General features: G+C 39.2%; 2 protein-coding genes across 4 annotated transcripts in view; both read left to right on the top strand.

The window, feature by feature from the left end:
- pip5k1ca (phosphatidylinositol-4-phosphate 5-kinase, type I, gamma a) overlaps positions 1-7,528 on the top strand; it is a 35,236-nt gene extending 27,708 nt beyond the window's left edge. Inside the window, exons 16-19 of one of the 3 annotated variants that reach the window (XM_054789201.1) lie at positions 171-417; positions 1,375-1,443; positions 2,689-2,778; positions 4,071-7,528. In XM_054789201.1, coding sequence (XP_054645176.1) covers positions 171-417; positions 1,375-1,443; positions 2,689-2,778; positions 4,071-4,073 — 409 coding nt within the window. In that variant the 3' untranslated portion in view covers positions 4,074-7,528. The remainder of the gene's footprint in view (positions 1-170; positions 418-1,374; positions 1,444-2,688; positions 2,779-4,070) is intronic. The other 2 variants (XM_054789202.1, XM_054789203.1) reach the window with 2 other exon arrangements.
- Positions 7,529-8,469: 941 nt separating this feature from the next.
- Positions 8,470-13,564, top strand: LOC129188529 (ras-related protein Rab-11B-like). The gene is made up of 5 exons (XM_054789205.1): positions 8,470-8,635; positions 8,970-9,165; positions 9,477-9,670; positions 12,114-12,194; positions 12,281-13,564. The coding sequence occupies exons 1-5, from the start codon at positions 8,596-8,598 to the stop codon at positions 12,424-12,426; spliced, it is 657 nt and encodes a 218-aa protein (XP_054645180.1). The 5' UTR covers positions 8,470-8,595; the 3' UTR covers positions 12,427-13,564.
- Positions 13,565-13,616: the final 52 nt, after the last annotated feature.

Genomic DNA, 13,616 nt, shown 5'->3' with positions numbered 1-13,616 from the left:
ATATTCAATATAAGAGCTGATAAGGCAACTAGGATGTGCATACATCTGGGTTTTTAGCCAGCTACAAACAACAATGGATAATGGCTACACAACAGCCAGCTGGCAACATATTTAAAGTGCAAACATATTGCTTCACTATGTCCCAACATGCTTACTCTTCTTTCCCACAGTGAGGCTCAAGAGGATGAGGTTGCTGTAGCACCTTGTGTCTCTTCTCCAGTCCTCGAGGCCTCGCCCGCTGCTGTTGCTCATCCATCCGAAGCAGCTGGGGACATTCCATTCAGTCCCAAACTGGAGGCAGCAGCGGCAGTGGTGGTAGTGGAACCAGACAGGTCCAGCCACATGTCAGGCTCAGGGTGCACCAGTCAGGCTTCGGTGGATGACGACGACGACGTGCCAGTCACCGACATCTATTTTGTAAGACACTGTACACTTTAAATATCATTACATTATGTTGAGGCCGAGCTGTGTGATGCTCTGCCACAGACTTGTTAACGGGTGGCATAATGGGCATGGACATTCAGGCCGGTATGAGAGTGTGTGCAGTATGTGGTGCACTCGGTTAGATACACTGACTTGTTCTCTGAGCGGAGTGATAACAGCATGTCGCCCACCTTCTTGCTGTTTTTGTCCTAAAGGTCCCATATTATGCAAAATGTACTTATTAATAATGTTCTAACAGTTATATGTGTCCCCAGAGCCTGTCTATCAGCACTAAATGTGAGAAAAATGTCACTATGTTTTCATGGCATCATGAAGGAAAAGCCTCCTTCTTCATGGACATGGTAGTGCCTCTGCACCCTGTGGCAGACTGGCATGGGCATAGCTCATTAGAATTAAAGCTGTAGACACACAAAGGACGACTTAATAAAGGCACTTTTTAACTGTCTAAAGAGCCAGCACACTTTCAATACACTACATGGGACCTCTAAGACTTTAAACATACTTAAAATAGTGTGACCTTTAGGTGGGTTACACACAAAGATTAGGTACACTTACACAATTTAATGAAGCGCTATATCAGCTATGGCTGACAATTTCATGACAATTTAATGACAATGAAGGTGTATATTAACATGTTAACCCCTTTTCATTCATACGTACCTCTTGTCGTTCTACCCCACTACAACCACAATAGTAAACACTGACAGTTTCAAGGGACACTTTTGTTGTTTAGGCTTGCCTACAATATCATCATCTCCTGGCATCTGTGGTTGTTTATTTATGAGTCATGAAGATACAGATGAAGGGGAATGTCTCTTTTCCATTTTCACCTCAGCATGCCGTCTTACTCATGTCGCCTTCTACTCCCTCCTCCTTTTCTTCTCACCTCCCCTTGTTCGTCCATTTGTCATCCTATGCCGTTGTTGTCAGTTTCCTGATGGAAGGACTTGGGTGGTCTCCCCTCTCCGACAGAGGGGCAAATGGCTGTCCAGCTGGCCAGTAAGTGAGTTAGATGGGCCCAGGTCTAGAAAGTGACAGCTGAGCCGCTGTGTTAGATGAGATTGGTGGCGTGCTCGTCTCTTTTTTTTGGTATTGGACAGACACAGCTTAAGGCTACATAAATGTAAATAGAAGTTGGAAAATACAGTGGAACCTCCGAAGTTGAACTGTCATTCTTTGATGACTGTGACGACTTCCAAGTTGTTGAAATGTTAATGCATATATTCACATTTAAGATAATCTTAAGTCAATTGTTTCATTCTCACCATCATCAAACCTTTGTTACCTCTTCTGGCAATGTTTTAATTAAAAGTTAAAGAGAAGTTAACCACAGCATAATCAAACTAAAACAATGTACAACTACTCTCCCTGACAGACAAGTAACAGAGAGGGAACAGGAGGTGCTCCTAGGTATTGCAAGAATTATTAAAGCCCTGTGATATTGAATTATCTATTATTAATTGAATTGGTCATATTTTACCGAGCAGCCAAACATGTCCTCTGTTGCAGTAAGTTCCATTTCTGGTTCTATGGTTATCATTACACTTTTCCTATTTGCTATCACTGGTAGGTACCCTTCTATGTTTACATTACCAAAAAAGCATGTGTGGAGTTAATCCTTTAGATATTTACTGAGTTGAAATCTCAGAAGAGGCAAAACCCACGTTTAGACCAGGGTTTCCCAAACTTTTTTCAGCTCCTCACGACCCAGACTTACAAAAATATGTTACTTATAGCCTTAGCATTGACATATGGTGTACATAAATGTTAAAAAAAAACAGGAGACATTAAATTACTACAGCAATTATTAGTCAAAAAGCCATTTGCTAAAGCATTGTGTGCTTGCTTTATAATCAATAAAATAGCTTTCAACATTTTACTCATTAAAGCAATCGACCAAGAAAAATTGACCCGCCATCCATTTAGGGACTAAGTAGCTCCTCCTTTTGGGCTAGACAACATATGACTCAACACACTGTGTGATTCCAGCTACTTACAACCAACATTTGCATCCATACCGTCTAACGCTAAATTGTCCCCCCTCACATGTCAAAGTTTCCAGTATGTCTGGGCGACACTTCCCTCCTTTACATCCCTAACTTTCATTTCCTGTCTTGTCTTTTCTTCTCCTGCGATCTCCTGCATCTTTCTCCTGCCTGCCACCGCCGCTTATCTCTGTGCCACTGGCCTCTCCTCTGTCCCTCTGGCTCCCTCTGCTGTGGTTGCCGTGTAAAAAAAAAACAGCCTCCAGAGGACAGGACCTGGGTGTACTCTCCGCTACACTATGGCTCAGAGTCTAAGGCCCTGCCAGATGGGAATTGGGAAAGAGAGACAGTAAGTGAGAAGCAGCCGACTAAAAAGTAAATTACATAGTGCAGGAAAATCCTTCAGACGGGCAACTTTGGGATACTTGTTATAATGCTTCTCAAGTCGGTAAAAACCTCCCTTACATTGCAGCATTCATCCCTCATTTGGTAGACTGGTGCAAATGGTCTCCAAGTGTGACCATTTAGTGCACAACCAGCCATCCTGTGTTTCTCCAACAACAGGCAGCATGCATTATGCCATATCTTGTCATGCCCATACCTACAGATCTGCACACACACTAAACTGAAGTGATCACAAACATACAAACAATATAAATGTAGGTTTTGAAATGGTCAAGAGCTGAAACTCTGTGGGGTGACCTGAAGGGGGACTGTGCACAAGACATGCCTTCACAATCTAACAGATTAGGAGTGCTCTGGCAAGGAAGAGTGGGCAAATATTTCCAAGTCAAGATGCAGACTCCATCACATAGCAGTTTTAGGGTGTGTATGCTTAGTACTTGTTGTTCATATAGACTACCCCCAACAGATGTAGGTCTTGATGTCAATTCAATAGTGCAAGTTTAAGGTCACATTTTCACATGTTAAAAAAAAAAGTTTTAAAAGTATATATTCATTTACATTAAAAAACAGTGGAACCTCCAAAGTCTAACAAAATCCTTACCCTCTCTTTACTAAACTGCAAAGAGTACCAGATTGTTATTACTGGTGCAGTATTTATTTGTGAAGTTGTACATTTATGCAAATTTATTTGTATATTATTATATTTCCCTTGTACTTTGTAACCTCTAAAGTTCAACATGTTGGTTGACTTCCAAATTGTAAATCCAAAATGAGAAGAACTCCCATCGGAAATAATGTAAAGTGAATGAATGTGTTCCAAGCCATCATAAAACCTTTGTTAACTGTATAGGCAATGTTTAAAGTAACATTTTAAAGTAAAAATACTGTAAGTTAATTACATGTAATTAAGAGGGAACACAAAATGAATATTTTAGCTTTTTTTTTTTTGCCATTTTTGCTTCTATGGTTATCATCACACTTTTCCTCTTTGCCCACACTGGTTTCTGTCTTTGTAAATATAACAAAAAATACCAAAAGGTCAAAGATAAAGTGAAACACTCTGTGGAGTTAATCCTTCAGATGCTGACTGGGCTGAAGTCTTGTGAGATGCGGGATGCTGGTTTGAAGTCCAAATTGCATGACTTTTGGAGGGTCCTCTGTATCTATCAATCTATTTCTGTATTACTATAGTTTATCCATTAACACTCTCATCTGTCCACTGTCTGTGTTCAACAGTAAACCCTGCTCTGTGACTGAAAGGCGTGACGGTCTCAGCAGTGAAGATCATTCACCTGAAGTCCAAACCTCCTCAATGGTAGCAGCGGATTTCTTGTTGTCTCAAGAAGGGATTTTAAACACAAACAAAGGGGAGAAGTGACTGGAGTACCAGAAAAGGGTAGGGGAGGAGGGGTGTGAGGAAAAACTTCAGTCCCTGCCATTTTACATATGATACTTGTGTTTACGTGTGACATAGTACAAGTAAAGTTGTATGTTATATGTTTGGCGTGACACACCACACTAACTTATGTTGTCTTGCACATGAACTCAACATCTAACAAGCCCATCTTGTTTGTCCCACGTGCATCCATGCGGCGGCCATATTGGAGTAGTCTGGATTTCCATAGTAACGTAAACAAGACACTTTATTGCCATTTTATTTACTGTGTCACTGTGTTGTCATGATATTTGCACACAGCAAGTCCCCAAACTTGGGGCAAGTACCCCTCCAATGTGGCAGCCTCATGCATGCATACATTGCCAAGAGGAATGGGGGATTTAGGGACACCCCCCCCATGCAGAGGTCATGTGTTTGGCCAGTCAAGCTAACATTTCCAAAACTTGATGTTTAGGACAGACATCCTAAAACGCACGTTGCTTTTATTTAAGCTTTATATAAAAATGTTTTTTGCAGTATTTTTTATTTGACATGTATTAATATATATAACTGTCAGCTTGTTTATTTCTTTTAAATGTTACCTTTTGAATTTGTTTGATCCAAAGAACCTTGATTATATAAGTACATCTGTGAGGGAAGATTTTTCCAGATCAGACGTTTCACTTTTGAAAATTTCCTCAAATAGTGGCCTCCACTAGAGAAAAGATACCGTGTCTCAATAAATCATGGGGTTGTGACAAATAAGCACATCTCCTGAAATAGATGCCCCCCTTTTGCCATTTCAGGTATAAAAAAGGAGTGGTAACTGCAAGTACCTCAGTTGATAGACATTAAAAAGTTGATTGCTGAGCCCATCTGAACGCTGCTGCACACCAAAACAGCCTCACCTACCGAGTAATGTTAATGGTATCTCGGATGAGTGTGACTGCATGCTGTAGTTCTCTGCACAGTATTAAAGATGATCCCATCTTTTCCCATGATTAGTGTTCCAGTAGATTGAAAGGTGCTCGCTCCACAATGTTGTGTGCACTCATATTTATTAGTGCGTTTTGGATATATCATTTAATAGTCACAAAATAAATAAAATAAAGACAGTCCTCCCATCTGAAGTTGAGTAAATAAACACTCCTGGCCACTATTTGCAAAAATATACAAATATTGGTTAATTGTATTACAAAAATGCATTTTTCCAAATAAAGGCGTCCTCCTCAACAAACGCCTTACCCCTAATAGAGTCCTAGTAATTGCTGAAGTTGAGTGAATAAACACCACGGGCCACTATTTGCACAAAATATTGTAACATTGTTTACAAATATTTTGTTTAAAAATGTTTCATGCCTTTGTCGGGGGGAAAAAGGGCCCCTGCCCCAAACAAACGGCTTACTCCTAATGGATGCATAGTCCTCTCTGTAGTTGAGTAAATAAACCCCTCCGGCCACTATATGAGAAAATACACTAATGAACGTCGCTTTGTAGTCTTCCGGCCTTGCCTGCTTTTTTTGGTCAATCACACTGGCATCACCATACTTTTACATATACAGTAGTACTTTAATGGAAGGGAAGCTAATCAAGATGACTTTTTTTACTATGTGGTCGCCCTAAACTCAGCCAGCTCCACCAGGTAGATGTTTTCTAATCTCTCTCTTTGTAGACATAGCACATCAGTGGTAGTATTTGCAGTCCAAAATCGTATATATATATATATATATATATATACCTGTTACCTGTATAGTATATATATGAACAGGGATGAGACACAGTAGTTTTGAAAAAGGATTGAATGTTGTTCTACTAACTGCTATGAATAAGACCTGAAGATAGTGGCCAAAATAAACATGCATCACATGGAACATTTGTGAGCTAAATAGATAATAATTATACATTTGTTTTCTGTTGGTGAACTCCACCAAAATCTTTTTGCATATTTTAAGGCTCTTCATCAAGGCTCTTTTTTTACAGTGGAACCTCCTAAGTCAAACATTACAAAAGTAATGGAGTTATACCAAAATTGTGTGTGATGATAACCATAGAACCACAAATGGAACTGGCTGCGACTTATGAGTGGTGTAGAGATTTATACATGCGTTACTACTAGTTGTTGATAACATCTTTTTTTGTCGAAAAAATAGTCTGAAAGAGGCTTAATATCTTATATTCAAGGTTGTCTTATATTCGAGTCCAGCTAGAACAAGCCAACGGAAATAACTTGTAGATGAAAACAAAATGGCTATGCTAACAAACATTTTCTTTTACTGGTTATTGTCTTCAAAGGGTGCCAAGTGTTACTTTATTTTCATTTTATTATACAGCAGTTGATGTCTTGACAGTTAGGAATGTTCAAATGTCACTTAAAGCTTTGTCCCCACAGTTCGTAAAGGTTTTAGAATGACCACAGTTTGACCTTGGAACAGTTTATTGACATTTCCATTGTTTAGAAATGAGACCAACTTGTTGCATGACTTTGGAGGTTCCAGTGTATTTTCATTTACTCTCAGAAATGATCAGTCAGTCTGAAGAGTATGTTTCTGTGTATGTTTTATCTGTAACAGAGGCCAGTTTGTTCCACATATTGTGTAATCAGTGCTATCATTACATTGCGACCATAGCAGCAATATATATATTTTTTTATTTCATTTGAATTGCCTTATTATGAAAGAAATGTAAATGTAATACCATTGTTTATTTATATATTCATTTTTTTCCCACTTGTGCAGTCGTATTTATTTTTCTTTCTCATAGTTGTGCTCCTGAGAACGTGTACATAGAAATTATAAATACATATATAAAGATATATTTTCCATCAGAATTGGAGAATATTATTTTTGTTTGGTTTTATTTTTGCTGCTCGACAAAGAGATAATTTACTGAGTCATATTCCTCAGTGCGTTTACTAAGAAGCAGCTGATGTGTATTTATGGTGTGTGACCACATCACAGCTGTTTCTTTGTAAAACAAACCAAAAAGATTTGTGGGTTTTACTGTACATGCAAATCAGTAGGGATTCTTCCAAAGTGTTCAAGCTGTGTTGTGTGTGTTTTGTGTGTGTGTTTTCAAATCGCTGTGTGTTCCCTTCTTCCAATCGGAAGAGTCCTTTACAGAGACATAGCATGGTTTCAACATGAATAATGCAGATCAGAAATGTGTATTTATGTATATCTGTGTATATTCATCTATTTATACAAGAGGATAAATAGATGGCTGTAAGTGTGCGTGCGTGTGTGTGTGTGTGTGTCTGGACTCAATCAGAATGAATAGAAAATAAAGCAGTTCTATGAATTGTCCAATGCACACCTTGTGACAAGTGGTTTTATTGAGCGCTACAAATGATAACAAATCATATTAATAAAAACACAAGCAACAAACGGAAAAGTGCCATTTGGGGATTCCAGTCGGATTCAAGTGGATAGTTTAGATTTGGTATTACATTATTACATCACTTTAGTGCTACATAAAAAGTCATGGGTCATTCTTTATCCTTCACCCTCTTCTAAATAGCCATACTCTACTGTATTTCATTATCAAGATCCAGTTTCTGCAGCGATAATAAATGATTACACCTCTTCCTTTTAAATAAGAAAATACTGAATGATGATAACATCATTCGGTAAACAGATGGGCGGAGTACTTCTTAAGGTAAACTCGTGTGCATCGCGAATGTGGTTTGGTAAAAGTGACACCATAATTAACTTTAATAGGAATTACCAGCACGACCAATCCAGGGTGTACCCCGCAACTCGATAAACTCCAGCATACCCCGCGACCCTAAGAAAAATTACCAGCAATTGTGCTTTATCTCAAGTGCTAGCATATTGTTGTTGACTGTTGTTCTAGAATACCTTAGCTGGAGACATTCTGTAATTTTGTCTTATTTCATGTAATTGAATATGATTTGATATCAATATTGTAATATATATGGATATGTTTACTAATATCAAATTATTACATTCATATTAAGATTATTTAATTTAATCCCTTAAAAAATTGAAGAATAGCCATTTAAAAATGTTATTTTTATATTACAGGAGAAAGAAAGAGCCAAGCAAGACAAAATAATATGTAATAATGTCATCTAGTTAATTATGGACAACAATAAAATATACTGTATAATACTAGCTCAGCCCACAAGTGAAACAGGAAGTCAAATCGCATCCACCGTGATACTACTTTCCGCATTCATTTGTCCCGTGACTGGTGTACTAGCAGACGATTTGCCAGCATAGCTGTCAATCAAATATACACCGATTGTATTGGTCGGAAAGTAAAATCCCGTGTAGCTACACAACTTTTTTTTTAAGGTATCTCACTGGAGGTGGAGAGTTCCTGATTGTAGTTGGGACGTAGTTAAAAAGTAATATTACACAAAAAATGGGAAACCGAGATGATGAATACGATTATTTATTTAAAGGTAAGGCCTCCTCAAGGGTTGCTGAATGACAACATGTGGTTCCGGTCAATATAAGGTCGTTGCCAGGAGTGGGAGATTAACGAAGTAAACCTAAACCAACGTTAATGCTAAATTTAGCTTCTTTGTGAAAAGGCAGTGTTGTAAATTATCAAGTATAGACTATCCATGCATCGTAATTTCAATTTATTTGCCTTAAAACACGATCACATACGGCATTTATTTGCGTTAACGCCAGCAGGTTAGCATGCTAGCGACAGGTAAACAAGCTAATAAGTGGCTAGCTAACATGGCTGCTCCCCTAATAGTTGTTTTTGTTTATCTGCTTTGCGTCTAGTTGTGCTTATAGGAGACTCTGGGGTGGGGAAGAGTAACCTCCTGTCCCGTTTTACGAGAAATGAGTTTAACCTGGAGAGCAAGAGCACCATTGGGGTGGAGTTTGCCACCCGCAGTTTGCAGGTGGACGGCAAGACCATCAAGGCTCAGATTTGGGACACAGCCGGACAGGAGCGCTACAGAGCCATCACCTCGGCGTGAGTTTATGTGCATTTGTAGTCCTCTAATGTTATGGTCAACTTATACTTCCCTTATTCAGACCTACTTCCTTCCTGTACTGTATGCAATATGCACTCACTTGCCACCGCATTATGTACACTTGCACTTAAAATCCAATCCATTGTGGTGTTTCGTGAAGGCAACACCATGAAGTCGCTGCGCAAATACTTGGTGATCTGGCTGCATAATTCTGCTCATGAATTAAAATGCTGTTTTTGACTGGATTGGACCTAATGAGATGATTATGTACAATATCTACAATTCTTTCTATTTGTTCTGTCGCTATCAGGTATTATCGTGGCGCAGTCGGGGCTCTCCTGGTGTACGACATCGCCAAACACCTAACGTACGAGAATGTGGAGCGCTGGCTGAAGGAGCTGAGGGATCACGCCGACAACAACATTGTCATCATGCTTGTCGGCAACAAAAGTGACCTACGGCACCTCAGGGCAGTGCCGACTGACGAAGCTCGAGCCTTCGCAGGTAAATTCCTATTTTTATTGATCGATACTATGGATAAACCCTTTCAAGCTTTTGACCTCATCTGTGGACCTGATCTTTGGACAAGTAAGCCATCAGTTCAAACCGTGATCATATTAGACTCCATCTCAGTGAGCACGTAAAAAATTAATTCCACAAATGCTTTTTCTTTGGATTTTTTCATACCAACTCAAATGGGTACAATAAGGGTAAAGACAGCCAGAAATGGAACTTGCTGTGACATTTAATAGTTCTGGCTACTGCACACAATCTAATTACTTAAATATCAATTACAAACAAAAACATGTTACAAAGTGGTATGCATGACATAAATATAATGATTTACTATATGACATGTACAGTCTTAATTCCAGCAATACCTATAAAACACCACAAAGGGTCAGTCTTGCTCTGCAAACCACTTCCTGTTCCCTCTCCGTTGGTCAGTTTGACTTTTTAAAAATGTACAGTCCCCCGTTTATTTTGGTTAATTGGTTCCAGACTCGACCGTGATAAGTGAATTTCCGCAAAGTAGGATTCCTCATTTACAGTATAAATCCCAAATTTTTGGAGTTAGAGCATAGAAAACCTGTTTAAGACCTTCTAAATACAGTTTTTAGCATTATTAGAGCCCTCTTGACATGAAATAACATCTTTACTCTCATATTTGTTTTAATAACGGTTCGATTGGTATCACGATTCGTGGTTGCCAATATGATACAAGAACGGTTTTTGGTTCATTTAGAACGATATGATTCGGTAACTTTTTAGCCAGAATTTCAACCAGTGTGACTGTGAAATAAATACCTGGATACTGGACAGTGCAGGGGAGGTTTCCTGGATTCACATTTTCTTTAAGGGAATCAGGTATACATTATTAATAATGCTGACATACTTAAGAATAAATTGTCAATGACTACAAAAAGTTAGTTAAAAATGCAATACAAAATGGGGATGAACAGAGGTTGGTATAGCTTGCCATACTTACATGCAATCCAAACCTGCACTTTGCACCCTAAGGTGAGGGACATTATGCAAATTCCTCAGCAAATGAATGTTGTATGGTATCTTCAATTAACTGTTGAAACTTTCTCACCTGTACGGGCGGACGGCCCTTTGAAAGAACGGTGCAGCGACTAGCAAGTAATGTGGCCCCCTTGTACCTTTTGCCGCTGAGAGGGTCGGGATGGGTCCTCTATGTTGATGACACGTTTAACAGAGACACTGAACAGGATACCGTGGTGTGGTGGGTTTATGATAATAAGCTTTGATAATAATGAGACCAAACCGGGAGAGCAAACAAATACTTTGCATGTGAAGTGATGGCAGATGGCGTGTAGCAGTGTAAGGAAACATGGTCATGCAAAAGAAGAATACATAAAGCGCAAGAGTAAGTGTCTGACAAAACAAATAATCGGTCAACAAAAATGACAGCTTCCCAGCCTTTGCTCTCTTCTCCGTCCTCCCCTGCACAAGCATGTGCGCGCCATTTATTGCTTCTGCGTACGTAAGCGTATGTTTTGACCTGGACACGCTGCGCTGGATGATGACGTCTCTAAGTCTCACTGCTACTCAACTGTAAACTACCAGGCGTACTAATAATCAGCTAATTCATGTATTTTAAACAATACCCCTTTTTAACTAAAAATAAATTAAATCTTTCCAAAAATAACATTTAAATCAAGGCAAAAGAACTTACTTTAGAACAATTTTACTCAAGAAAAAGATATATCGGTGTCGGTTGATATCGGAATCAGAAATTGAGAGTTGGAAAAAATCAGCATATCAATTGTGGGCAAAAAAGCCAATATCGGACATCTCTAAAAAGAATAGGTCTCAAAATCAAACTAAAAAAAAAATAAAAAAAATCAAACAGTCATCATCAGTGATGTGACAACACCACAAATATCGTGAGACTCAGTGATCAACTCCTTCGGTAGCTTTTTGGTATTTTTTTGTGATGCCACTACAGAAGGGTACCAGTGGCAAGCAAACGGGAATCATTTGATAATAGTCGTAGAACAGCAAATGAAAGTTACAAAGGAAAGGCTGCTCAGTAAAATACAGTATGAGCAATACAATTGAATATATGTCTTCAAAGGAGGTGTAGCTTTGCTTTATTTACTTTTATTTTTTTATAATTAATAATGTTGCATACAGCATTTCTTGTGGAATTAAAGGTTTAATGATGAAGACGGACAAATAAATGCACATAACATTATTTCCGATGGGACAATTTGTTTGGGAATTAGAACAACTTGGAATGATTGATGATAATATAATAGAAAAAATGCATTTGCACAAAGTAGGTGCAGTGGCGTAGGGACTGTGAGAACATCATTAAAACAATGCATTTACTGTTTTCGGTGCAGAGTTTTCAAGCTTGTATGGATGAGGCTTGTCTGATTGCTGTAAATGTGTCATGTTCTTTATGTGACTTCATCAGAAAAAAACACGGTGTCATTCATCGAAACCTCCGCCTTGGATTCCACCAATGTGGAAGAAGCCTTCAAGAATATTCTTACAGGTAAGCAAAAAATAAATGAACAACATGAACTCGATTTTATACTTTACATGTTATTTCCTCACTTTTTCCCATGTTTACCTTCACAGAAATCTACCGCATTGTATCTCAGAAGCAAATATCAGACAGATCAGCGCACGATGATTCCCCGGGAAACAACGTGGTGGACATCAGCATCCCGCCCACCATTGATGGACAGAGAGGCAACAAACTAGCATGCTGCCAAAGCCTGTGAAGCTCCTCCTCCTTTTTCTTTCTCCCTTTTGATTTTTGATCATCCACCTCTTCTTTACTTAGTCTCGCAAGACTGCCGTATCAGATGACTCGGCATTTATCCGACTTTTTTGCCTTTTACACAGAACTGAACGTGGGCAGGATTTTTCCTCACATTGCGTTGTGGCTTCCTGCAATGTGATAATTAGGTGAATAACAATTGCTTTCAACACAACAGGACAGGACTCCTCCTCTGTCCGCATCATTCCTACATACAAGACCCGTCCTGCCTCTCATACTACCTCCAAAGGCTGGCAATTGCCGAGTCGACTTCCTCCCTCCCATTCTGTGTTGGTGCTGTTAATTCACAATAGTGACAAGGTGGGGAAAGGTGGAAAAGTGCTGGCTTTCACAGGCAGTGTGAAAGGGGCTTAAGTCCATCACATGCTGTCACTGACGCCAACAAAGAAGACCCATTTTGGATAAACCCATATTCCTGTCATTAACGTTCCTATTGACCCACTTGTGTGAGAGCGGTGGCGAGGGATCTGAGTGTTCCATGATTTTTACCTTTTTTGCACTGACATGTGACACACCGTGCTGCAAATTCTGTCTTCTGAAGTGAGAGAAGTTTGGCGGGGAGAGGCGACGAGGAGTCCACACGAGCCAGGAAGTAGACCGGCTGTGACTGTCTTGACTCAATATGCAAGAAGGAAGAAACCATTCAAGTTTTAAAATCACACCAAAGGACGACAGATGCAATCATTAGCACAACTGGCAAAGCTTTTTGCAAGCATGATCGAATGTGAGTTAGTGTTTATATTTGGGCTTTGTGTGTGTGTGTGTATGTACCACTTTGAGAGTTAAAAACCATTTGCACTCCCAATCATTTCAGTGTCTCAAATTCAGATGTCCTTTTACACTGGTGTGACCTTTTCAGGAATAAATGTGTCATCTGATAACGTTTTATGTGGGAACATGAATAACACTCCCTCTTGAGAAATATCCAGTAAATGTAATTTGTTGAGGAAAAGAACCTGGAAGCATGTGTGACTTATTGCGTCAAGACATTTCACATTTCTTCTGTACTTTGGGACTGAAAATTGCTGATGCGTCAATAAAGCCAATCTGCATGATGGTGTATCCAACTTATTTTTGGAGCAGTCAGTTCGTCATTCAAGGTTCCCAGAAGTCACAGGACATTTGAATGAG

Source organism: Dunckerocampus dactyliophorus, chromosome 10 (assembly GCF_027744805.1).
Source record: "Dunckerocampus dactyliophorus isolate RoL2022-P2 chromosome 10, RoL_Ddac_1.1, whole genome shotgun sequence".
In the NCBI taxonomy this organism is placed as follows: domain Eukaryota; kingdom Metazoa; phylum Chordata; class Actinopteri; order Syngnathiformes; family Syngnathidae; genus Dunckerocampus; species Dunckerocampus dactyliophorus.
This window is presented reverse-complemented; position numbering and strand designations above follow the sequence as displayed.

Coding starts and splice junctions, on each gene's coding strand:
- LOC129188529 (XM_054789205.1), top strand. CDS start 8,596: ATGGGAAACCGAGATGATGAATACGATTATTTATTTAAAG. Junction 9,671..12,113: donor CGAAGCTCGAGCCTTCGCAG/GTAAATTCCTAT, acceptor TGACTTCATCAG/AAAAAAACACGGTGTCATTC. Junction 12,195..12,280: donor CTTCAAGAATATTCTTACAG/GTAAGCAAAAAA, acceptor TTACCTTCACAG/AAATCTACCGCATTGTATCT.